The 27,114-nt window shown below is 41.6% G+C and overlaps 1 protein-coding gene across 3 annotated transcripts in view; it reads left to right on the top strand.

Moving 5' to 3' along the window:
- LOC124025817 (acid-sensing ion channel 1) overlaps positions 1–27,114 on the top strand; it is a 393,661-nt gene that overhangs the window by 352,619 nt on the left and 13,928 nt on the right. For all 3 annotated transcript variants that reach the window (XM_046339148.1, XM_046339144.1, XM_046339147.1), the window contains 3 exons: positions 14,154–14,210; positions 14,883–15,036; positions 26,679–26,770. In XM_046339148.1, coding sequence (XP_046195104.1) covers positions 14,154–14,210; positions 14,883–15,036; positions 26,679–26,770 — 303 coding nt within the window. The remainder of the gene's footprint in view (positions 1–14,153; positions 14,211–14,882; positions 15,037–26,678; positions 26,771–27,114) is intronic.

The raw sequence follows: 27,114 nt of genomic DNA, 5'->3' as shown, positions 1-27,114 counted from the left end.
TAACTATAGTTACTGAATGTCAACAGTGTGGACAGGGATGTGAATAACTATAGTTACTGAATGTCAACAGTGTGGACAGGGATGTGAATAACTATAGTTACTGAATGTCAACAGTGTGGACAGGGATGTGAATAACTATAGTTACTGAATGTCAACAGTGTGGACAGGGATGTGAATAACTATAGTTACTGAATGTCAACAGTGTGGACAGGGATGTGAATAACTATAGTTACTGAATGTCAACAGTGTGGACAGGGATGTGAATAACTATAGTTACTGAATGTCAACAGTGTGGACAGGGATGTGAATAACTATAGTTACTGAATGTCAACAGTGTGGACAGGGATGTGAATAACTATAGTTACTGAATGTCAACAGTGTGACAGGGATGTGAATAACTATAGTTACTGAATGTCAACAGTGTGGACAGGGATGTGAATAACTATAGTTACTGAACAGTGTGACAGGGATGTGAATAACTATAGTTACTGAATGTCAACAGTGTGGCAGGGATGTGAATAACTATAGTTACTGAACAGTGTGACAGGGATGTGAATAACTATAGTTACTGAATGTCAACAGTGTGCACAGGGATGTGAATAACTATAGTTACTGAACAGTGTGACAGGGATGTGAATAACTATAGTTACTGAATGTCAACAGTGTGGACAGGGATGTGAATAACTATAGTTACTGAACAGTGTGGACAGGGATGTGAATAACTATAGTTACTGAATGTCAACAGTGTGGACAGGGATGTGAATAACTATAGTTACTGAATGTCAACAGTGTGGACAGGGATGTGAATAACTATAGTTACTGAATGTCAACAGTGTGGACAGGGATGTGAATAACTATAGTTACTGAATGTCAACAGTGTGGACAGGGATGTGAATAACTATAGTTACTGAATGTCAACAGTATGGACAGGGATGTGAATAACTATAGTTACTGAATGTCAACAGTGTGGACAGGGATGTGAATAACTATAGTTACTGAATGTCAACAGTGTGGACAGGGATGTGAATAACTATAGTTACTGAATGTCAGTGTGGACAGGGATGTGAATAACTATAGTTACTGAATGTCAACAGTGTGGAATAACAGGGATGTGAATAATAACTATAGTTACTGAATGTCAACAGTGTGGACAGGGATGTGAATAACTATAGTTACTGAATGTCAACAGTGTGGACAGGGATGTGAATAACTATAGTTACTGAATGTAACAGTGTGGGACAGGGATGTGAATAACTATAGTTACTGAATGTCAACAGTGTGGACAGGGATGTGAATAACTATAGTTACTGAATGTCAACAGTGTGGACAGGGATGTGAATAACTATAGTTACTGAACAGTGTGGACAGGGATGTGAATAACTATAGTTACTGAATGTCAACAGTGTGGACAGGGATGTGAATAACTATAGTTACTGAACAGTGTGGACAGGGATGTGAATAACTATAGTTACTGAATGTCAACAGTGTGGACAGGGATGTGAATAACTATAGTTACTGAATGTCAACAGTGTGGACAGGGATGTGAATAACTATAGTTACTGAATGTCAACAGTGTGGACAGGGATGTGAATAACTATAGTTACTGAATGTCAACAGTGTGGACAGGGATGTGAATAACTATAGTTACTGAATGTCAACAGTGTGGACAGGGATGTGAATAACTATAGTTACTGAATGTCAACAGTGTGGACAGGGATGTGAATAACTATAGTTACTGAACAGTGTGGACAGGGATGTGAATAACTATAGTTACTGAATGTCAACAGTGTGGACAGGGATGTGAATAACTATAGTTACTGAATGTCAACAGTGTGGACAGGGATGTGAATAACTATAGTTACTGAATGTCAACAGTGTGGACAGGGATGTGAATAACTATAGTTACTGAATGTCAACAGTGTGGACAGGGATGTGAATAACTATAGTTACTGAATGTCAACAGTGTGGACAGGGATGTGAATAACTATAGTTACTGAATGTCAACAGTGTGGACAGGGATGTGAATAACTATAGTTACTGAATGTCAACAGTGTGGACAGGGATGTGAATAACTATAGTTACTGAATGTCAACAGTGTGGACAGGGATGTGAATAACTATAGTTACTGAATGTCAACAGTGTGGACAGGGATGTGAATAACTATAGTTACTGAATGTCAACAGTGTGGACAGGGATGTGAATAACTATAGTTACTGAATGTCAACAGTGTGGACAGGGATGTGAATAACTATAGTTACTGAATGTCAACAGTGTGGACAGGGATGTGAATAACTATAGTTACTGAATGTCAACAGTGTGGACAGGGATGTGAATAACTATAGTTACTGAATGTCAACAGTGTGGACAGGGATGTGAATAACTATAGTTACTGAATGTCAACAGTGTGGACAGGGATGTGAATAACTATAGTTACTGAATGTCAACAGTGTGGACAGGGATGTGAATAACTATAGTTACTGAATGTCAACAGTGTGGACAGGGATGTGAATAACTATAGTTACTGAATGTCAACAGTGTGGACAGGGATGTGAATAACTATAGTTACTGAATGTCAACAGTGTGGACAGGGATGTGAATAACTATAGTTACTGAATGTCAACAGTGTGGACAGGGATGTGAATAACTATAGTTACTGAATAACTATAGTTACAATGTCAGTGTGGACAGGGATGTGAATAACTATAGTTACTGAACAGTGTGTGGACAGGGATGTGAATAACTATAGTTACTGAATGTCAACAGTGTGGACAGGGATGTGAATAACTATAGTTACTGAATGTCAACAGTGTGGACAGGGATGTGAATAACTATAGTTACTGAATGTCAACAGTGTGGACAGGGATGTGAATAACTATAGTTACTGAATGTCAACAGTGTGGACAGGGATGTGAATAACTATAGTTACTGAATGTCAACAGTGTGGACAGGGATGTGAATAACTATAGTTACTGAATGTCAACAGTGTGGACAGGGATGTGAATAACTATAGTTACTGAATGTCAACAGTGTGGACAGGGATGTGAATAACTATAGTTACTGAATGTCAACAGTGACAGGGATGTGAATAACTATAGTTACTGAATGTCAACAGTGTGGACAGGGATGTGAATAACTATAGTTACTGAATGTCAACAGTGTGGACAGGGATGTGAATAACTATAGTTACTGAATGTCAACAGTGTGGACAGGGATGTGAATAACTATAGTTACTGAATGTCAACAGTGTGGACAGGGATGTGAATAACTATAGTTACTGAATGTCAACAGTGTGGACAGGGATGTAACTATAGAATAACTATAGTTACTGAATGTCAACAGTGTGGACAGGGATGTGAATAACTATAGTTACTGAATGTCAACAGTGTGGACAGGGATGTGAATAACTATAGTTACTGAATGTCAACAGTGTGGACAGGGATGTGAATAACTATAGTTACTGAATGTCAACAGTGTGGACAGGGATGTGAATAACTATAGTTACTGAATGTCAACAGTGTGGACAGGGATGTGAATAACTATAGTTACTGAATGTCAACAGTGTGGACAGGGATGTGAATAACTATAGTTACTGAATGTCAACAGTGTGGACAGGGATGTGAATAACTATAGTTACTGAATGTCAACAGTGTGGACAGGGATGTGAATAACTATAGTTACTGAATGTCAACAGTGTGGACAGGGATGTGAATAACTATAGTTACTGAATGTCAACAGTGTGGACAGGGATGTGAATAACTATAGTTACTGAATGTCAACAGTGTGGACAGGGATGTGAATAACTATAGTTACTGAATGTCAACAGTGTGGACAGGGATGTGAATAACTATAGTTACTGAATGTCATAGTTACTGAATGTCAACAGTGTGGACAGGGATGTGAATAACTATAGTTACTGAATGTCAACAGTGTGGACAGGGATGTGAATAACTATAGTTACTGAATGTCAACAGTGTGGACAGGGATGTGAATAACTATAGTTACTGAATGTCAACAGTGTGGACAGGGATGTGAATAACTATAGTTACTGAACAACAGTGTGGACAGGGATGTGAATAACTATAGTTACTGTTACTGAATGTCAACAGTGTGGACAGGTGACAGGGATGTGAATAACTATAGTTACTGAATGTCAACAGTGTGGACAGGGATGTGAATAACTATAGTTACTGAATGTCAACAGTGTGGACAGGGATGTGAATAACTATAGTTACTGAATGTCAAATAACAGTGTGGACAGGGATGTGAATAACTATAGTTACTGAATGTCAACAGTGTGGACAGGGATGTGAATAACTATAGTTACTGAATGTCAACAGTGTGGACAGGGATGTGAATAACTATAGTTACTGAATGTCAACAGTGTGGACAGGGATGTGAATAACTATAGTTACTGAATGTCAACAGTGTGGACAGGGATGTGAATAACTATAGTTACTGAATGTCAACAGTGTGGACAGGGATGTGAATAACTATAGTTACTGAATGTCAACAGTTACTGTGGACAGGGATGTGAATAACTATAGTTACTGAATGTCAACAGTGTGGACAGGGATGTGAATAACTATAGTTACTGAATGTCAACAGTGTGGACAGGGATGTGAATAACTATAGTTACTGAATGTCAACAGTGTGGACAGGGATGTGAATAACTATAGTTACTGAATGTCAACAGTGTGGACAGGGATGTGAATAACTATAGTTACTGAATGTCAACAGTGTGGACAGGGATGTGAATAACTATAGTTACTGAATGTCAACAGTGTGGACAGGGATGTGAATAACTATAGTTACTGAATGTCAACAGTGTGGACAGGGATGTGAATAACTATAGTTACTGAATGTCAACAGTGTGGACAGGGATGTGAATAACTATAGTTACTGAATGTCAACAGTGTGGACAGGGATGTGAATAACTATAGTTACTGAATGTCAACAGTGTGGACAGGGATGTGAATAACTATAGTTACTGAATGTCAACAGTGTGGACAGGGATGTGAATAACTATAGTTACTGAATGTCAACAGTGTGGACAGGGATGTGAATAACTATAGTTACTGAATGTCAACAGTGTGGACAGGGATGTGAATAACTATAGTTACTGAATGTCAACAGTGTGGACAGGGATGTGAATAACTATAGTTACTGAATGTCAACAGTGTGGACAGGGATGTGAATAACTATAGTTACTGAATGTCAACAGTGTGGACAGGGATGTGAATAACTATAGTTACTGAATGTCAACAGTGTGGACAGGGATGTGAATAACTATAGTTACTGAATGTCAACAGTGTGGACAGGGATGTGAATAACTATAGTTGTGAATAACTATAGTTACTGAATGTCAACAGTGTGGACAGGGATGTGAATAACTATAGTTACTGAATGTCAACAGTGTGGACAGGGATGTGAATAACTATAGTTACTGTGTCAACAGTGTGGACAGGGATGTGAATAACTATAGTTACTGAATGTCAACAGTGTGGACAGGGATGTGAATAACTATAGTTACTGAATGTCAACAGTGTGGACAGGGATGTGAATAACTATAGTTACTGAATGTCAACAGTGTGGACAGGGATGTGAATAACTATAGTTACTGAATGTCAACAGTGTGGACAGGGATGTGAATAACTATAGTTACTGAATGTCAACAGTGTGGACAGGGATGTGAATAACTATAGTTACTGAATGTCAACAGTGTGGACAGGGATGTGAATAACTATAGTTACTGAATGTCAACAGTGTGGACAGGGATGTGAATAACTATAGTTACTGAATGTCAACAGTGTGGACAGGGATGTGAATAACTATAGTTACTGAATGTCAACAGTGTGGACAGGGATGTGAATAACTATAGTTACTGAATGTCAACAGTGTGGACAGGGATGTGAATAACTATAGTTACTGAATGTCAACAGTGTGGACAGGGATGTGAATAACTATAGTTACTGAATGTCAACAGTGTGGAGGGATGGGTTACTGAATGTCAACAGTGTGGACAGGGATGAATAACTATAGTTACTGAATGTCAACAGTGTGGACAGGGATGTGAATAACTATAGTTACTGAATGTCAACAGTGTGACAGGGATGTGAATAACTATAGTTACTGAATGTCAACAGTATGGACAGGGATGTGAATAACTATAGTTACAGGGATGTGAATAACTATAGTTACTGAATGTCAACAGTGTGGACAGGGATGTGAATAACTATAGTTACTGAACAGTGTGACAGGGATGTGAATAACTATAGTTACTGAATGTCAACAGTGTGGACAGGGATGTGAATAACTATAGTTACTGAATGTCAACAGTGTGGACAGGGATGTGAATAACTATAGTTACTGAATGTCAACAGTGTGGACAGGGATGTGAATAACTATAGTTACTGAATGTCAACAGTGTGGACAGGGATGTGAATAACTATAGTTACTGAATGTCAACAGTGTGGACAGGGATGTGAATAACTATAGTTACTGAATGTCAACAGTGTGGACAGGGATGTGAATAACTATAGTTACTGAATGTCAACAGTGTGGACAGGGATGTGAATAACTATAGTTACTGAATGTCAACAGTGTGGACAGGGATGTGAATAACTATAGTTACTGAATGTCAACAGTGTGGACAGGGATGTGAATAACTATAGTTACTGAATGTCAACAGTGTGGACAGGGATGTGAATAACTATAGTTACTGAATGTCAACAGTGTGGACAGGGATGTGAATAACTATAGTTACTGAATGTCAACAGTGTGGACAGGGATGTGAATAACTATAGTTACTGAATGTCAACAGTGTGTGAATAACTATAGGGATGTGAATAACTAACTATAGTTACTGAATGTCAACAGTGTGGACAGGGATGTGAATAACTATAGTTACTGAATGTCAACAGTGTGGACAGGGATGTGAATAACTATAGTTACTGAATGTCAACAGTGTGGACAGGGATGTGAATAACTATAGTTACTGAATGTCAACAGTGTGGACAGGGATGTGAATAACTATAGTTACTGAATGTCAACAGTGTGGACAGGGATGTGAATAACTATAGTTACTGAATGTCAACAGTGTGGACAGGGATGTGAATAACTATAGTTACTGAATGTCAACAGTGTGGACAGGGATGTGAATAACTATAGTTACTGAATGTCAACAGTGTGGACAGGGATGTGAATAACTATAGTTACTGAATGTCAACAGTGTGGACAGGGATGTGAATAACTATAGTTACTGAATGTCAACAGTGTGGAATGTCAGGGATGGGATGTGAATAACTATAGTTACTGAATGTCAACAGTGTGGACAGGGATGTGAATAACTATAGTTACTGAATGTCAACAGTGTGGACAGGGATGTGAATAACTATAGTTACTGAATGTCAACAGTGTGGACAGGGATGTGAATAACTATAGTTACTGAATGTCAACAGTGTGGACAGGGATGTGAATAACTATAGTTACTGAATGTCAACAGTGTGGACAGGGATGTGAATAACTATAGTTACTGAATGTCAACAGTGTGGACAGGGATGTGAATAACTATAGTTACTGAATGTCAACAGTGTGGACAGGGATGTGAATAACTATAGTTACTGAATGTCAACAGTGTGGACAGGGATGTGAATAACTATAGTTACTGAATGTCAACAGTGTGGACAGGGATGTGAATAACTATAGTTACTGAATGTCAACAGTGTGGACAGGGATGTGAATAACTATAGTTACTGAATGTCAACAGTGTGGACAGGGATGTGAATAACTATAGTTACTGAATGTCAACAGTGTGGACAGGGATGTGAATAACTATAGTTACTGAATGTCAACAGTGTGGACAGGGATGTGAATAACTATAGTTACTGAATGTCAACAGTGTGGACAGGGATGTGAATAACTATAGTTACTGAATGTCAACAGTGTGGACAGGGATGTGAATAACTATAGTTACTGAATGTCAACAGTGTGGACAGGGATGTGAATAACTATAGTTACTGAATGTCAACAGTGTGGACAGGGATGTGAATAACTATAGTTACTGAATGTCAACAGTGTGGACAGGGATGTGAATAACTATAGTTACTGAATGTCAACAGTGTGGACAGGGATGTGAATAACTATAGTTACTGAATGTCAACAGTGTGGACAGGGATGTGAATAACTATAGTTACTGAATGTCAACAGTGTGGACAGGGATGTGAATAACTATAGTTACTGAATGTCAACAGTGTGGACAGGGATGTGAATAACTATAGTTACTGAATGTCAACAGTGTGGACAGGGATGTGAATAACTATAGTTACTGAATGTCAACAGTGTGGACAGGGATGTGAATAACTATAGTTACTGAATGTCAACAGTGTGGACAGGGATGTGAATAACTATAACTATAGTTACTGAATGTCAACAGTGTGGACAGGGATGTGAATAACTATAGTTACTGAATGTCAACAGTGTGGACAGGGATGTGAATAACTATAGTTACTGAATGTCAACAGTGTGGACAGGGATGTGAATAACTATAGTTACTGAATGTCAACAGTGTGGACAGGGATGTGAATAACTATAGTTACTGAATGTCAACAGTGTGGACAGGGATGTGAATAACTATAGTTACTGAATGTCAACAGTGTGGACAGGGATGTGAATAACTATAGTTACTGAATGTCAACAGTGTGGACAGGGATGTGAATAACTATAGTTACTGAATGTCAACAGTGTGGACAGGGATGTGAATAACTATAGTTACTGAATGTCAACAGTGTGGACAGGGATGTGAATAACTATAGTTACTGAATGTCAACAGTGTGGACAGGGATGTGAATAACTATAGTTACTGAATGTCAACATGTGACATAATGTGAATAACTATAGTTACTGAATGTCAACAGTGTGGACAGGGATGTGAATAACTATAGTTACTGAATGTCAACAGTGTGGACAGGGATGTGAATAACTATAGTTACTGAATGTCAACAGTGTGGACAGGGATGTGAATAACTATAGTTACTGAATGTCAGTGGACTAGTTACTGAATGGTGTGGACAGGGATGTGAATAACTATAGTTACTGAATGTCAACAGTGTGGACAGGGATGTGAATAACTATAGTTACTGAATGTCAACAGTGTGGACATGTGAATAACTATAGTTACTGAATGTCAACAGTGTGGACAGGGATGTGAATAACTATAGTTACTGAATGTCAACAGTGTGGACAGGGATGTGAATAACTATAGTTACTGAATGTCAACAGTGTGGACAGGGATGTGAATAACTATAGTTACTGAATGTCAACAGTGTGGACAGGGATGTGAATAACTATAGTTACTGAATGTCAACAGTGTGGACAGGGATGTGAATAACTATAGTTACTGAATGTCAACAGTGTGGACAGGGATGTGAATAACTATAGTTACTGAATGTCAACAGTGTGGACAGGGATGTGAATAACTATAGTTACTGAATGTCAACAGTGTGGACAGGGATGTGAATAACTATAGTTACTGAATGTCAACAGTGTGGACAGGGATGTGAATAACTATAGTTACTGAACAGTGTGGACAGGGATGTGAATAACTATAGTTACTGAATGTCAACAGTGTGGACAGGGATGTGAATAACTATAGTTACTGAATGTCAACAGTGTGGACAGGGATGTGAATAACTATAGTTACTGAATGTCAACAGTGTGGACAGGGATGTGAATAACTATAGTTACTGAATGTCAACAGTGTGGACAGGGATGTGAATAACTATAGTTACTGAATGTCAACAGTGTGGACAGGGATGTGAATAACTATAGTTACTGAATGTCAACAGTGTGGACAGGGATGTGAATAACTATAGTTACTGAATGTCAACAGTGTGGACAGGGATGTGAATAACTATAGTTACTGAACAGTGTGGACAGGGATGTGAATAACTATAGTTACTGAATGTCAACAGTGTGGACAGGGATGTGAATAACTATAGTTACTGAATGTCAACAGTGTGGACAGGGATGTGAATAACTATAGTTACTGAATGTCAACAGTGTGGACAGGGATGTGAATAACTATAGTTACTGAATGTCAACAGTGTGGACAGGGATGTGAATAACTATAGTTACTGAATGTCAACAGTGTGGACAGGGATGTGAATAACTATAGTTACTGAATGTCAACAGTATGGACAGGGATGTGAATAACTATAGTTACTGAATGTCAACAGTATGGACAGGGATGTGAATAACTATAGTTACTGAATGTCAACAGTATGGACAGGGATGTGAATAACTATAGTTACTGAATGTCAACAGTGTGGACAGGGATGTGAATAACTATAGTTACTGAATGTCGTTCTCAACCAACATCAAGGCGGTGGCCCGTTCCTGTAGGTTCATGCTCTACAACATCCGCAGAGTACGACCCTGCCTCACACAGGAAGCGGCGCAGGTCCTAATCCAGGCACTTGTCATCTCCCGTCTGGATTACTGCAACTCGCTGTTGGCTGGGCTCCCCGCCTGTGCCATTAAACCCCTTCAACTCATCCAGAACGCCGCAGCCCGTCTGGTGTTCAACCTTCCCAAGTTCTCTCACGTCACCCCGCTCCTCCGTTCTCTCCACTGGCTTCCAGTTGAAGCTCGCATCCGCTACAAGACCATGGTGCTTGCCTACGGAGCTGTGAGGGGAACGGCACCTCAGTACCTCCAGGCTCTGATCAGGCCCTACACCCAAACAAGGGCACTGCGTTCATCCACCTCTGGCCTGCTCGCCTCCCTACCACTGAGGAAGTACAGCTCCCGCTCAGCCCAGTCAAAACTGTTCGCTGCCCTGGCCCCCCAATGGTGGAACAAACTCCCTCACGACGCCAGGACAGCGGAGTCAATCACCACCTTCCGGAGACACCTGAAACCCCACCTCTTTAAGGAATACCTAGGATAGGATAAGTATCCCTCTCACCCCCCTTAAGTTTTAGATGCACTATTGTAAAGTGACTGTTCCACTGGATGTCATAAGGTGAATGCACCAATTTGTAAGTCGCTCTGGATAAGAGCGTCTGCTAAATGACTTAAATGTAAATGTAAATGTAATGTAAATGAATGTCAACAGTATGGACAGGGATGTGAATAACTATAGTTACTGAACAGTGTGGACAGGGATGTGAATAACTATAGTTACTGAATGTCAACAGTGTGGACAGGGATGTGAATAACTATAGTTACTGAACAGTGTGACAGGGATGTGAATAACTATAGTTACTGAATGTCAACAGTATGGACAGGGATGTGAATAACTATAGTTACTGAATGTCAACAGTGTGGACAGGGATGTGAATAACTATAGTTACTGAATGTCAACAGTGTGGACAGGGATGTGAATAACTATAGTTACTGAACAGTGTGGACAGGGATGTGAATAACTATAGTTACTGAATGTCAACAGTGTGGACAGGGATGTGAATAACTATAGTTACTGAACAGTGTGGACAGGGATGTGAATAACTATAGTTACTGAACAGTGTGGACAGGGATGTGAATAACTATAGTTACTGAATGTCAACAGTGTGGACAGGGATGTGAATAACTATAGTTACTGAATGTCAACAGTGTGGCAGGGATGTGAATAACTATAGTTACTGAACAGTGTGACAGGGATGTGAATAACTATAGTTACTGAACAGTGTGATAGGGATGTGAATAACTATAGTTACTGAATGTCAACAGTGTGGACAGGGATGTGAATAACTATAGTTACTGAATGTCAACAGTGTGGACAGGGATGTGAATAACTATAGTTACTGAATGTCAACAGTGTGGACAGGGATGTGAATAACTATAGTTACTGAATGTCAACAGTGTGGACAGGGATGTGAATAACTATAGTTACTGAATGTCAACAGTGTGGACAGGGATGTGAATAACTATAGTTACTGAATGTCAACAGTGTGTGAATAACTAGGTTACTGAACAGTGTGGACAGGGATGTGAATAACTATAGTTACTGAATGTCAACAGTGTGGACAGGGATGTGAATAACTATAGTTACTGAATGTCAACAGTGTGGACAGGGATGTGAATAACTATAGTTACTGAATGTCAACAGTGTGGACAGGGATGTGAATAACTATAGTTACTGAACAGTGTGGAACTATAGTTACTGAATGTCAACAGTGTGGACAGGGATGTGAATAACTATAGTTACTGAATGTCAACAGTGTGGACAGGGATGTGAATAACTATAGTTACTGAATGTCAACAGTGTGGACAGGGATGTGAATAACTATAGTTACTGAATGTCAACAGTGTGGACAGGGATGTGAATAACTATAGTTACTGAACAGTGTGACAGGGATGTGAATAACTATAGTTACTGAATGTCAACAGTGTGGACAGGGATGTGAATAACTATAGTTACTGAATGTCAACAGTGTGGACAGGGATGTGAATAACTATAGTTACTGAATGTCAACAGTGTGGACAGGGATGTGAATAACTATAGTTACTGAACAGTGTGACAGGGATGTGAATAACTATAGTTACTGAATGTCAACAGTGTGGACAGGGATGTGAATAACTATAGTTACTGAATGTCAACAGTGTGGACAGGGATGTGAATAACTATAGTTACTGAATGTCAACAGTGTGGACAGGGATGTGAATAACTATAGTTACTGAACAGTGTGACAGGGATGTGAATAACTATAGTTACTGAATGTCAACAGTGTGGACAGGGATGTGAATAACTATAGTTACTGAACAGTGTGGACAGGGATGTGAATAACTATAGTTACTGAATGTCAACAGTGTGGACAGGGATGTGAATAACTATAGTTACTGAATGTCAACAGTGTGGACAGGGATGTGAATAACTATAGTTACTGAATGTCAACAGTGTGGACAGGGATGTGAATAACTATAGTTACTGAATGTCAACAGTGTGGACAGGGATGTGAATAACTATAGTTACTGAACAGTGTGACAGGGATGTGAATAACTATAGTTACTGAATGTCAACAGTGTGGACAGGGATGTGAATAACTATAGTTACTGAATGTCAACAGTATGGACAGGGATGTGAATAACTATAGTTACTGAATGTCAACAGTGTGGACAGGGATGTGAATAACTATAGTTACTGAATGTCAACAGTGTGGACAGGGATGTGAATAACTATAGTTACTGAATGTCAACAGTATGGACAGGGATGTGAATAACTATAGTTACTGAATGTCAACAGTATGGACAGGGATGTGAATAACTATAGTTACTGAATGTCAACAGTGTGGACAGGGATGTGAATAACTATAGTTACTGAACAGTGTGGACAGGGATGTGAATAACTATAGTTACTGAATGTCAACAGTGTGGACAGGGAGGTGAATAACTATAGTTACTGAATGTCAACAGTGAGGACAGGGATGTGAATAACTATAGTTACTGAACAGTGTGGACAGGGATGTGAATAACTATAGTTACTGAACAGTGTGACAGGGATGTGAATAACTATAGTTACTGAATGTCAACAGTGAGGACAGGGATGTGAATAACTATAGTTACTGAACAGTGTGGACAGGGATGTGAATAACTATAGTTACTGAATGTCAACAGTGTGGACAGGGATGTGAATAACTATAGTAATAGGACAGGAGAAAGCTAATTCACTGTATCTCAGACATCAGGCTGCTGTGTTTTCTTTAACTGTGTTCTCACTAATGGAAGAGGTTGTCCAATCTGGAGAACATGAAAGGACACCAGTGTTAATGACATCAGTCATTAAATGAGGAGATTAGATCAACATGGTAGGAGGAGTACTCCAGGCAGATAGTGCTCCTGAGTGGCACGGTGGTCTAAGGCACTGCATCTCAGTGCAAGAGGTGTCACTGCAGTTCCTGGTTCAAATCCAGGCTGTTTCACATCCGGCTGTGATTGGGAGTCACATAGGGCCAGCATCGTCTGGGTTTGGTCAGTGTAGGCCATCATTGTAAATAACAATTTGTTCTTGACTGGTAAAATAAAACGTTTCTTTTTTTTATAAGACAGATGAAATCAATCAAGAGAGAACAAGGAGTTGTAATGACAGAGATGTCCCCTCTTCATCCTCTTCCTCATCCAGGACGTTGTGTTCTGTCTCTCTGTCATGTTTTCCTCAGGAGATGCCCCTTACTGTACCCCAGAGCAGTACAAGGAGTGTGCCGACCCTGCCTTGGGTAAGTAAAACCTACTATCTCTGTCCGTTCACGAAGCCAGGTCCATACAGAAATGGGTAATCTAGATCAGTGTGGAAGTACTTGACTGGCCTCCACAGAGCCCTGACTTCAACCCCATGGAACGCCGACTGTGAGCCAGTCCTAATTGCCCAACATCAGTGCCCGACCACACTAATGCTCTTGTGGCTGAATGGAAGCAAGTCCCCACAGCGATGTTCCAACATCTAGTGGAAAGCCTTCCCAGAAGAGTGGGAGGCTGTTATTGCAGCAAAGGGGGGACAAACTCCATATTAATGCCCATGATTTTGGAATGAGATGTTCAACAAGCAGGTGTCCACATACTTTTGGTCAGGTAGTCTCTCTCTCTCTCTCTCTCCATCCCTCCCTCCCACTGGGTACAGACGTCAGTTCAACATTTAGTTTTGATTTACGTTTGGTTGAGTTGTCAACGTGAAATCAACAAAAAAATTCACCATGTCATTTGCAAATCCAATCAGTTTTACGTGTTGATTCATGTGTAAACGTGGTTGAAAATGATGTGGAATCAATGTTGATTCAACCAGTTTTTGCTGAGTGTATTATCTGTTTCTCACGCCCCGCAACGTGCTGTAGTGCACTACATATAAAGGACACTGTCCCCTTGTTGTGTCCCCTTGTTGTGTCCCCTTATAGACTTTCTGGTGGAGAGGGATAATGACTACTGCGTGTGTGAGACACCCTGCAACATGACGCGCTTTGGAAAGGAGATGTCCTTCGTCAAGATTCCCAGTAAGGCCTCAGCCAAGTACCTGGCCAAGAAGTACAACAAGACTGAGCAATACATTGCGTAAGTTAACCTGTCTGCTCCTTATCTGTCTGTCAAGTGTGGAAGTTAACCTGTCTGCTCCTTATCTATCTGTCAAGTGTGGAAGTTAACCTGTCTGCTCCTTATCTATCTGTCAAGTGTGGAAGTTAACCTGTCTGCTCCTTATCTGTCTGTCAAGTGTGGAAGTTAACCTGTCTGCTCCTTATCTATCTGTCAAGTGTGGAAGTTAACCTGTCTGCTCCTTATCTATCTGTCAAGTGTGGAAGTTAACCTGTCTGCTCCTTATCTATCTGTCAAGTGTGGAAGTTAACCTGTCTGCTCCTTATCTATCTGTCAAGTGTGGAAGTTAACCTGTCTGTTCCTTATCTGTCTGTCAAGTGTGGAAGTTAACCTGTCTGCTCCTTATCTATCTGTCAAGTGTGGAAGTTAACCTGTCTGCTCCTTATCTATCTGTCAAGTGTGGAAGTTAACCTGTCTGTTCCTTATCTGTCTGTCAAGTGTGGAAGTTAACCTGTCTGCTCCTTATCTATCTGTCAAGTGTGGAAGTTAACCTGTCTGCTCCTTATCTATCTGTCAAGTGTGGAAGTTAACCTGTCTGCTCCTTATCTGTCAAGTGTGGAAGTTAACCTGTCTGCTCCTTATCTATCTGTCAAGTGTGGAAGTTAACCTGTCTGCTCCTTATCTGTCAAGTGTGGAAGTTAACCTGTCTGCTCCTTATCTATCTGTCAAGTGTGGAAGTTAACCTGTCTGCTCCTTATCTGTCAAGTGTGGAAGTTAACCTGTCTGCTCCTTATCTATCTGTCAAGTGTGGAAGTTAACCTGTCTGCTCTGTCAAATGTGGAAGTTAACCTGTCTGCTCCTTATCTGTCAAGTGTGGAAGTTAACCTGTCTGCTCCTTATCTATCTGTCAAGTGTGGAAGTTAACCTGTCTGCTCCTTATCTATCTGTCAAGTGTGGAAGTTAACCTGTCTGCTCCTTATCTATCTGTCAAGTGTGGAAGTTAACCTGTCTGCTCCTTATCTATCTGTCAAGTGTGGAAGTTAACCTGTCTGCTCCTTATCTATCTGTCAAGTGTGGAACATCTGTCAAGTGTGGAACCTGTCTGCTCCTTATCTATCTGTCAAGTGTGGAAGTTAACCTGTCTGCTCCTTATCTGTCAAGTGTGGAAGTTAACCTGTCTGCTCCTTATCTATCTGTCAAGTGTGGAAGTTAACCTGTCTGCTCCTTATCTGTCAAGTGTGGAAGTTAACCTGTCTGCTCCTTATCTATCTGTCAAGTGTGGAATTTAACCTGTCTGCTCCTTATCTATCTGTCAAGTGTGGAAGTTAACCTGTCTGCTCCTTATCTGTCAAGTGTGGAAGTTAACCTGTCTGCTCCTTATCTATCTGTCAAGTGTGGAAGTTAACCTGTCTGCTCCTTATCTATCTGTCAAGTGTGGAAGTTAACCTGTCTGTTCCTTATCTGTCTGTCAAGTGTGGAAGTTAACCTGTCTGCTCCTTATCTATCTGTCAAGTGTGGAAGTTAACCTGTCTGCTCCTTATCTATCTGTCAAGTGTGGAAGTTAACCTGTCTGCTCCTTATCTATCAAGTGTGGAAGTTAACCTGTCTGCTCCTTATCTGTCAAGTGTGGAAGTTAACCTGTCTGCTCCTTATCTGTCAAGTGTGGAAGTTAACCTGTCTGCTTCTTATCTGTCAAGTGTGGAAGTTAACCTGTCTGCTCCTTATCTATCTGTCAAGTGTGGAAGTTAACCTGTCTGCTCCTTATCTATCTGTCAAGTGTGGAAGTTAACCTGTCTGCTCCTTATCTGTCTGTCAAGTGTGGAAGTTAACCTGTCTGTTCCTTATCTGTCTGTCAAGTGTGGAAGTTAACCTGTCTGCTCCTTATCTATCTGTCAAGTGTGGAAGTTAACCTGTCTGCTCCTTATCTGTCTGTCAAGTGTGGAAGTTAACCTGTCTGCTCCTTATCTATCTGTCAAGTGTGGAAGTTAACCTGTCTGCTCCTTATCTATCTGTCAAGTGTGGAAGTTAACCTGTCTGTTCCTTATCTGTCTGTCAAGTGTGGAAGTTAACCTGTCTGTTCCTTATCTATCTGTCAAGTGTGGAAGTTAACCTGTCTGTTCCTTATCTATCTGTCAAGTGTGGAAGTTAACCTGTCTGTTCCTTATCTATCTGTCAAGTGTGGAAGTTAACCTGTCTGCTCCTTATCTATCTGTCAAGTGTGGAAGTTAACCTGTCTGTTCCTTATCTATCTGTCAAGTGTGGAAGTTAACCTGTCTGCTCCTTATCTATCTGTCAAGTGTGGAAGTTAACCTGTCTGTTCCTTATCTGTCTGTCAAGTGTGGAAGTTAACCTGTCTGCTCCTTATCTATCTGTCAAGTGTGGAAGTTAACCTGTCTGCTCCTTATCTATCTGTCAAGTGTGGAAGTTTAAATAAAGGACAATATGATGAACTACAGTGCCTTGCGAAAGTATTCGGCCTCCTTGAACTTTGCGACCTTTTGCCACATTTCAGGCTTCAAACATAAAGATATAAAACTGTATTTTTTTGAAGAATCAACAACAAGTGGGACACAATCATGAAGTGGAACGACATTTATTGGATATTTCAAACTTTTTTAACAAATCAAAAACTGAAAAATTGGGCCTGCAAAATAATTTAGACCCTTTACTTTCAGTGCAGCAAACTCTCTCCAGAAGTTCAGTGAAGTTCATGATTGTGTCCCACTTGTTGTTGATTCTTCACAAAAAAATACAGTTTTATATCTTTATGTTTGAAGCCTGAAATGTGGCAAAAGGTCGCAAAGTTCAAGGGGCCGAATACTTTCGCAAGGCACTGTATATCCCCATAAAAGTGGGTTTAAAAATACCTCTAGCACGCTCTGTAAATAGTTTTCTTGTGTAAAGTGTAAAGTTGTATTGATAATGATCAAATGCAAACAGCTTAATGACGTCAAACAGACAAAACAGAAAATCCATTACAGTTAGTCAGTTACCTCAGACAAATTCATCATCGACATGATACAACTTCTCAGTGGATAGAAAATGTGTCCTTCTCTTCCTCCAGTCTGTTTAGAGATCAGATCGCAATTAATTTACATGAATATGTCTTTAGAGAGGTTTAGTGTGTGTGTGTGTGTGTGTGTGTGTGTGTGTGTGTGTGTGTGTGTGTGTGTGTGTGTGTGTGTGTGTGTGTGTGTGTGTGTGTGTGTGTGTGTGTGTGTGTGTGTGTGTGTGTGTGTGTGTGTGTGTGTGTGTGTGTGTGTGTGTGTGTGTGTGTGTGTGTGTGTGTGTGTGTGTGTGTGTGTGTGTGTGTGTGTGTTTCTGATCAGTGAGTGTCTGTGAGGATTGTTCACCGGTGTGTGTGACTGGCGGCGGTGTCAGATAGACAGAGGGGAGAAGTGTGTGTGACAGAGACAGACGTAGGGGGACGGTTGTTTCGGTGGGGTCGTGACTTGACTTCTAACAGTCTGAGGACCGTTATTTATCTAATCAACCTAAATATGTTTCATTGTTACCAGATTAAATTAATCATGTAACAATTAACTCGTTGGATCTAGCACACAACAAGCGTGTTTAAAGGTTTTTACCTATCACATCTATAAACAGTCAACGTATTAATCATAACATCGTATCATATCATCATTCAGAACAGTCGTAACCTCCTTGCATCTGCAAAAACCTGAGCCTTATGATTCAGTACTACACAAATTGGTTTAATTATTAAACTAAATGGTAACACAGGATAAACATGCACACTTAATACATTAAAACCACATCCCTATTAGACTGACAACAATATGGCTGCTTGTACCAAAAGACATGGAGAGGGAGAGAGACAGAGAGAAAGAGAGAGAGAGAGAGAGAGAGGGACAGAGAGAGACAGACAGAGAGAGAGACTCTCTATGGCCAGGGTGTGACAGAGAGAGAGACAGAGACACAGTGACACAGAGACAGAGACAGACAGACAGAGAGAGACAGACAGAGAGAGAGAGAGAGAGAGAGAGAGACACAGGGACACTTAAAGTTGGTACATTTAGAAACTACTCTCACTTATAGTACTCCTATACTTTGCATACGAACCGCCATCCACTTGGAGTAAGAAATACTTTTTTACATGAAAATAACTTGGTTCGCCATGTATCTCTCTGAAACGGGCCGCCTTGGAAAGGGTGTTGGGCCTTTTGGGGCACACTTGTAAGGCTCTGATTGTCCAAAAGGGATTCCCTCTGTTGTTCTCCTCTGCAGCCGTCCGGTATCCAGTGGCTTGTCATGTAGTCCTGAACAGAACTACAGATTTTATTTTCTTTCCATTTCACTCTTGATGATGCTTTGTTGAAGGTAGGCTAGCCAGCCTTATCGATGGTTTCCCATTGGGGTGATGAGAGTAGTGTAATACGATGGTTTGAGAAGGGTAATAGAATGGTCCCACTTAAATTCACTTTTCTAGATAATTTACTCAGGACAGCTAATCAGCCGTACCAGTGATTGTCCGAGAGGGGAGTTTATCGTCTCTACCTCGTGTTGAGATTCAGAGTTCAAACCACTTTAAACGTGCAGCTGCAGCTTCACATCTTTCTGGTCTGATAGGTTAGTTTTGTTACCCATCATTTATGCAGTTTGTTCGAGATGGGTGGTTCCATCAGACTGACACACTCTCTGACCTCACTCTGGGGAGTGACTTGTCACTTGTACAAAGTTATGTAAAACTATTATCTCTTATGGCTCCTAAAATCATGTCCCTCTCTTAACAAAAACACTTTCATCATTTTTCAAATTTCACGCACAATGCATCAGATGGACACATAATGGCCTCTGAAAATTCCCAATGTTCTGTTTGAAATATTGTTCCAGGATTCGCTTTAGAACGTGGTTAGAGTTTCGTCAGGAACATAGGCCTCTGTTGAACATTGGAGAGGTGTGTCTGGATGTTCTGTCCTCGATTTACAACAGGGTGTGAGGTTTCAATGTAACGGTCATCGTTGTATGAAGAAGTGGACCAAAGAGCAGCGTGGTAAGTGTTCATGATTTATCAAAAGAACTGAACACTGAATAACAAAGAGAACGAACAAAACCGAAACAGTTCTGTCTGGTGCAGACACAAAAACAGAAAACAACTACCCACAAAACACAGGTGGGAAAAGGCTACCTAAATATGGTTCTCAATCAGAGACAACGATAGACAGCTGCCTCTGATTGAGAACCACACCCGGCCAAGCACACAGAAATAGAAAACATTGAACAAAACATAGAATGCCCACCTCAACTCAAAGTACCCCCTCCAAAACTGCGGACTCCGGTCGCAAAACCTAACCCTATAGGGGAGGGTCTGGGTGGGCATCTATCCGTGGTGGCGACTCTGGTGCGGGACGTGTACCCCGGTCCACCTTAGGCTTGGCCCACTTAGGTGGCGCCTCTGGTTCCTGTCTGAAGCGCCCGGACTGGAGGGTGACTCTGGCAGCTCAGGACAGGAGGGCGACTCTGGCAGCTCAGGACAGGAGGGCGACTCTGGCAGCTCCGGACAGGAGAGCGACTCTGGCAGCTCCGGACAGGAGGGCGACTCTGGCAGCTCCGGACCGGAGGGCGGCTCTGGCAGCTCTGGACAGGAGGGCAACTCTAGCAGCTCCGGACAGGAGGGCGACTCTGGCACAAGACTCACCAGGCTGGGGAGACATGGAGGAGGCCTTGTCCTTGGCCGAAACACCGGATACACTGGGCCGTGGAGGCACACTGGAGGTCTCGAGCTAAGAGCCTGCACAAACCGTCCTGGCTGGATGGTGACTTTGGCCCGGCACGTGCGGTGCGCAGGCACTGGACCCACTGGGCTGTGCAGACGCACTGGAGACACAGTGCACAGAGCCGGCGCAGGACTCACCGGGCTGTGGAGGCGCACTGGAGGTCTGGAGCGTGGGGCTGAGACAGTCTTCACCAGACGGCTAGTATGGAGAGCTGACTCAGGTGACGTCAAATCGAGGACACGCTCTGTCGGGTGGATGTCGTGCCTCATGCACCAACACAGCAGCTCTCTCATTGCTCTCTCCTCCAATCTTCCCATCAACTCCTTCACTGTCTCTGCTTCGCTTCCTTCGCTCACCTCCAATTTCACTCCATAGCACAGGGCCTGACCAGTCCCATGCTCGCCACGGTAAGCACGGGGAGTTGGCTCAGGTCTCTAACCTGACTCTGCCACACCCCCTGTGTGGGCCCCCCCAATTATTTTTGGGGGGGGCTGCCTCTCGGGCTTCCTTGCCAGCCGTGTTCCCTCGTAGTGTTGAGTCTCAGCCTTCGCTGCCTCCAGTTCCTCCTGTGGACGACGATACTCCCCAGCCTGCCTCCAGTTCCTCCTGTGGACGGCGATACTCCCCAGCCTGCCTCCAGTTCCTCCTGTGGACGGCGATACTCCTCAGCCTGCCTCCAGTTCCTCCTGTGGACGGCGATACTCCCCAGCCTGCCTCCAGTTCCTCCTGTGGACGGCGATACTCCCCAGCCTGCCTCCAGTTCCTCCTGTGGACGGTGATACTCCCCAGCCTGCCTCCAGTTCCTCCTGTGGACGGCGATACTCCCCAGCCTGCCTCCAGTTCCTCCTGTGGACGGCGATACTCCCCAGCCTGCCTCCAGTTCCTCCTGTGGACGGCGATACTCCCCAGCCTGCCTCCAGTTCCTCCTGTGGACGGTGATACTCCCCCGCCTGCCTCCAGTTCCTCCTGTGGACGGTGATACTCCCCCGCCTGCCTCCAGGGTCCCTTCCCGTCCAGGGTCTCCTCCCATGTCCAGGAGTCCATTACACCACGCTGCTTGGTCCTTTGGTGGTGGGTAGTTCTATAACGGTCATCGTTGCATGAAGAAGTGGACCAAAGCGCAGCATGGTAAGTGTTCATGATTTATTAAAAGAACTGAATACTGAATAACAATGAGAACGAATGAAACCAAAACAGTTCTGTCTGGTGCAGACACACAAAAACAGAAAACAACTACCCACAAAACACAGGTAGGAAAAGGCTACGTAAGTATGGTTTTAAATCAGAGACAACGATAGACAGCTGCCTCTGATTGAAAACCACACTCGGCCAAACACACAGAAATAGAAAACATAGAACAAAACATAGAATGCCCAGCCCAACTCACGCCCTGACCAAACCAAAATAGAGACATAAAAATGATCTCTAAGGTCAGGGCGTGACAGTCAAACACCACCAGTTCCCTCCTCCCTCCTCTGCGGGTGAGATGGGGTCTGGTTGAAGTCATTTATTGCAAAGCTGATCTGACCTATTTGGATCCTCACTGGACAGTCATTACACAGGGCACCAGAAGGTGGGATTGTCTGACTGTTGCTCTCATGCCAGCTGCTCTAGGGTGTGTGTGTATTAGACAGTTCCAGTGGGTCAGAGATCCCAGGTTAATCAGAATAGTAAGGAGAGGAGCTGACAACCGTTTGTCTGGCGACGACGTGATGTGCACACGCTGACACTGAAACGTAACACACAGCCGTTCCTGCAAATCAGAGGAGAGAGAGACAGAGAGAATGTCTGGGAGTTTATTATACATGTTCTACATTCTATATGTGATTCAGATTATACATGTTCTACATTCTATATGTGATTCAGATTATACATGTTCTACATTCTATAAATTATTCAGATTATACATGTTCTACATTCTATAAATTATTCAGATTATACATGTTCTACATTCTATAAATTATTCAGATTATACATGTTCTACATTCTATATGTGATTCAGATTATACATGTTCTACATTCTATAAATTATTCAGATTATACATGTTCTACATTCTATATGTGATTAAGATTATACATGCCCTACATTCTACATGTGATTCAGATTATACATGTTCTACATTCTATAAATTATTCAGATTATACGTGTTCTACATTCTATATGTGATTCAGATTATACATGTTCTACATTCTATAAATTATTCAGATTATACGTGTTCTACATTCTATATGTGATTCAGATTATACATGTTCTACATTCTATATGTGATTCAGATTATACATGTTCTACATTCTATATGTGATTCAGATTATACATGTTCTACATTCTATATGTGATTCAGATTATACATGTTCTACATTCTATATGTGATTCAGATTATACATGTTCTACATTCTATATGTGATTCAGATTATACATGTTCTACATTCTACATTCTATGTGATTCAGATTATACATGTTCTACATTCTATATGTGACTCAGATTTGCCTGAGTCACAAAGTCTTGTTTGTGAACATCAAAAGTATTTTCTGATTGACTAGATTTACTGTGATTTTAGTTATGTCAAAGCCATGATAAAGGTATTAAAACATGTACCTGCCGATTTATCGTCAAAGAGAAACAGCTGTAGTGTTGATGGTTCCAATTGGCACCGTATTCCCTATGTAGCCCTGGTCAAAAGTAGTGCACTATTTAGGGAATAGGGTGCAGTTTTGGGATGCACACTAGGAGTCTAACTTGCCCTGCATTTGGGTTCCTGTAGTTTCGACACAACACTTGTTTACCAGATATTCAGAAACTAAATAATCCACTGTGCCCGAGGCCTTGGTGTACAGTAATCCTTGCTTCACATTCTACAGACAAGAGATGAGAGAGGGAAAGAGTGATGAGAGAGAGAGGTACCAAAGGTATGTGGACACCTGCTTGTCGAACATCTTGTTCCAAATTCATGGGCATTAAAATGGAGCTGCTATAACAGTCTCTTCTCATCTGGGAAGGCTTTCCACTAGATGTTGGAACATTGCTGCGGGAACTTCCATTCAGCCAAAAGAGCATTAGTGAGTTTGGCCACTGATGTTGGGCGATTAGGCCTGGCTCGCAGTCGGTCTTCCAATTCATTTCAAAGGTGTTCGATGGGGTTGAGGTCAGGGCTCTGTGCAGACCAGTCAAGTTCTTCTACACCGATCTCAAAAAACCATTTCTGTTTTAAGATTTCCCTACACTGGAACTATGGGGCCTAGCCCGAACCATGAAAAATATCCCCAGACCATTATTTCTCCTCCACCAAACTTTACCGTTGTCGGTCTTGTAGCGTTCTCCTGGCATCCACCAAGCCCAGATTCATCCGTCAGACTGCCAGATGGTGAAGTGTGATTCATCACTCCAGAGAACGCGCTTCCACTGCTCCAGAGTCCAATGGAGGCGAGCTTTACACCACTCCAGCTGACGCTTGGCATTGCACATCGTGATCTTAGGCCATGGAACTGCTCGGCCATGGAAACCCAATTCATGAAGCTCCCGACGAACAGTTCTTGTGCTGACGTTGCTTGTAAAGGCCGTTTGGAACTCGGTAGTGAATGTTGCAACCAAGGACAGACCATTTTTACGCGCTTCATGCTTCTGTACACTGTGGTTCCGTTCTGTGAGCTTGTGTGGTCTACCACTTCATGGCTGAGCCGTTGTTGCTCCTAGACTTTTCCACTTCACAACAACAGCACTTACAGTGGACCGGAGCAGCTCTAGCAGGGCAGAAATTTGACAAACTGATTTGTTGGAAAGGTGGCATCCTACATGTACAGTGCCACGTTGAAAGTCACTGGGGTCTTCAGTAAGACCATTCTACTGCTAATGTTTGTCTAAGGAGATTGCATGGCTGTGTGTTCTATTTTATTCACCTGTCAGTAACGGTGTGGCTGAATTAGCCGAATCCACTCATTTGAAATGGTGTCCACATACTTTTGTATGTATAGTGTATAATTCAGTACAGTGAAATCACAACAGGAAAAATGTCCTTCGTATGTTTCCCTCAATGGCGGATCCAAGCCAGGAGGAAATTATCTGAAGGCAAACTACACACACATGCACACGCACGACCACAAATGATTTGCTCAACCTGAAACATCTGCTCAGTCATCTATCTGAAGATTAGAAACAGGAAATCATGCAGGCGAGGAGAGGGACAGCCTGCCATGCCAAACAATGCTCAATTGCTGTTAGATGTGGGTATTAAGTATGAAGTGGACTTGTTGGTTTTATTGAAGGTTCCTAGATGCCGTCTCCTGCTGTTGTGTCCTTGATCAAGACACTTAACCCCGAAACTGCTCCAGGGGTGCTGCACCGTGTCTTTAAGGTCTGGGTGTCTTAGGGGGTTAGGAGAAAACCAAAATACTAATAGCTGTGTCTTTAAGGTCTGGGTGTCTTAGGGGGTTAGGAGAGAAAACAAAAATACTAATAGCTGTGTCTTTAAGGTTTGAGGGTCTTAGAGGGTTAGGAGAGAACAAAAATACTAATAGCTGTGCCTTTAAGGTCTGTGAGTCTTAGGGGGTTAGGAGAGAACAAAAATACTAATAGCTGTGTCTTTAAGGTCTGGGTGTCTTAGGGGGTTAGGAGAAAACAAAAATACTAATAGCTGTGTCTTTAAGGTCTTTAAGGTCTGGGTGTCTTAGGGGGTTAGGAGAAAACAAAAATACTAATAGCTGTGTCTTTAAGGTCTGGGTGTCTTAGGGGGTTAGGAGAAAACAAAAATACTAATAGCTGTGTCTTTAAGGTCTTTAAGGTTTGGGTGTCTTAGGGGGTTAGGAGAAAACAAAAATACTAATTGCTGTGTCTTTAAGGTCTGGGTGTCTTAGGGGGTTAGGAGAAAACAAAAATACTAATAGCTGTGTCTTTAAGGTCTTTAAGGTCTGGGTGTCTTAGGGGGTTAGGAGAAAACAAAAATACTAATAGCTGTGTCTTTAAGGTCTGGGTGTCTTAGGGGGTTAGGAGAAAACAAAAATACTAATAGCTGTGTCTTTAAGGTCTGGGTGTCTTAGGGGGTTAGGAGAAAACAGAAATACTAATAGCTGTGTCTTTAAGGTCTTTAAGGTCTGGGTGTCTTAGGGGGTTAGGAGAAAACAAAAATACTAATAGCTGTGCCTTTAAGGTCTGGGAGTCTTAGGGGGTTAGGAGAGAACAAAAATACTAATAGCTGTGTCTTTAAGGTCTGGGTGTCTTAGGGGGTTAGGAGAAAACAAAAATACTAATAGCTGTGTCTTTAAGGTCTTTAAGGTTTGGGTGTCTTAGGGGGTTAGGAGAGAAAACAAAAATACTTCTGTAGCTCAGTTGGTAGAGCATGGCGCTTGTAACGCCAGGGTAGTGGGTTCGATCCCCGGGACCACCCATACGTAGAATGTATGCACACATGACTGTAAGTCGCTTTGGATAAAAGCGTCTGCTAAATGGCATATATATATTATATTATTATTATTATTATTATTATTATATATTATTATTATTATTATATATTATTATATTATTATTATTATATTATTATTATTATTATATTATTATTATTATTATATAATAGCTGTGTCTTTAAGGTCTGGGTGTCTTAGGGGGTTAGGAGAAAACAAAAATACTAATAGCTGTGTCTTTAAGGTCTTTAAGGTCTGGGTGTCTTAGGGGGTTAGGAGAAAACAAAAATACTAATAGCTGTGTCTTTAAGGTCTGGGTGTCTTAGGGGGTTAGGAGAAAACAAAAATACTAATAGCTGTGTCTTTAAGGTCTAGGTGTCTTAGGGGGTTAGGAGAAAACAAAAATACTAATAGCTGTGTCTTTAAGGTCTGGGTGTCTTAGGGGGTTAGGAGAGAACAAAAATAGTAATAGCTGTGTCATTTTAGACAATAAGTTATCTTCTTCTTCCTCTCTTCCCTCTCCTCTTGGTTGACAGTGATAACATCCTGGTTCTGGATATCTTCTTTGAGGCTCTGAACTACGAGACCATCGAGCAGACGAAAGCTTACGAGTTCGCAGGGTTGCTGGGTAAGAAAATGCTGGTCAGCAGTTGATCGGAAATTGCTGAACAAAATAGCAAATACAGTTATTATAAGTTTTAATTAAATTGATTTTAACCACCCTGAGGTGTGTCGTTATAGCTGAGTACAACATTTTTCAATTATGTTTTAGCCTGTGAATACAAACATGAACTCAATATTACTTAATTTACTATGGAACCAACGTTTCAGGTTTCGGACACAAAGCCGTTGCCTATTTTTCATCATGCATGTTTCATCATGTATGTCATGTGTTTTCAGGTGATATTGGTGGCCAGATGGGTCTCTCCATGTGTTTTCAGGTGATATTAGTGGTCAGATGGGTCTCTCCGT

Source organism: Oncorhynchus gorbuscha, linkage group LG03 (genome assembly GCF_021184085.1).
Source record: "Oncorhynchus gorbuscha isolate QuinsamMale2020 ecotype Even-year linkage group LG03, OgorEven_v1.0, whole genome shotgun sequence".
In the NCBI taxonomy this organism is placed as follows: Eukaryota; Metazoa; Chordata; class Actinopteri; order Salmoniformes; family Salmonidae; genus Oncorhynchus; species Oncorhynchus gorbuscha.
The sequence above is the reverse complement of the archived record's forward strand: the minus strand, read 5'-3'. Positions and strand labels throughout refer to the sequence as shown.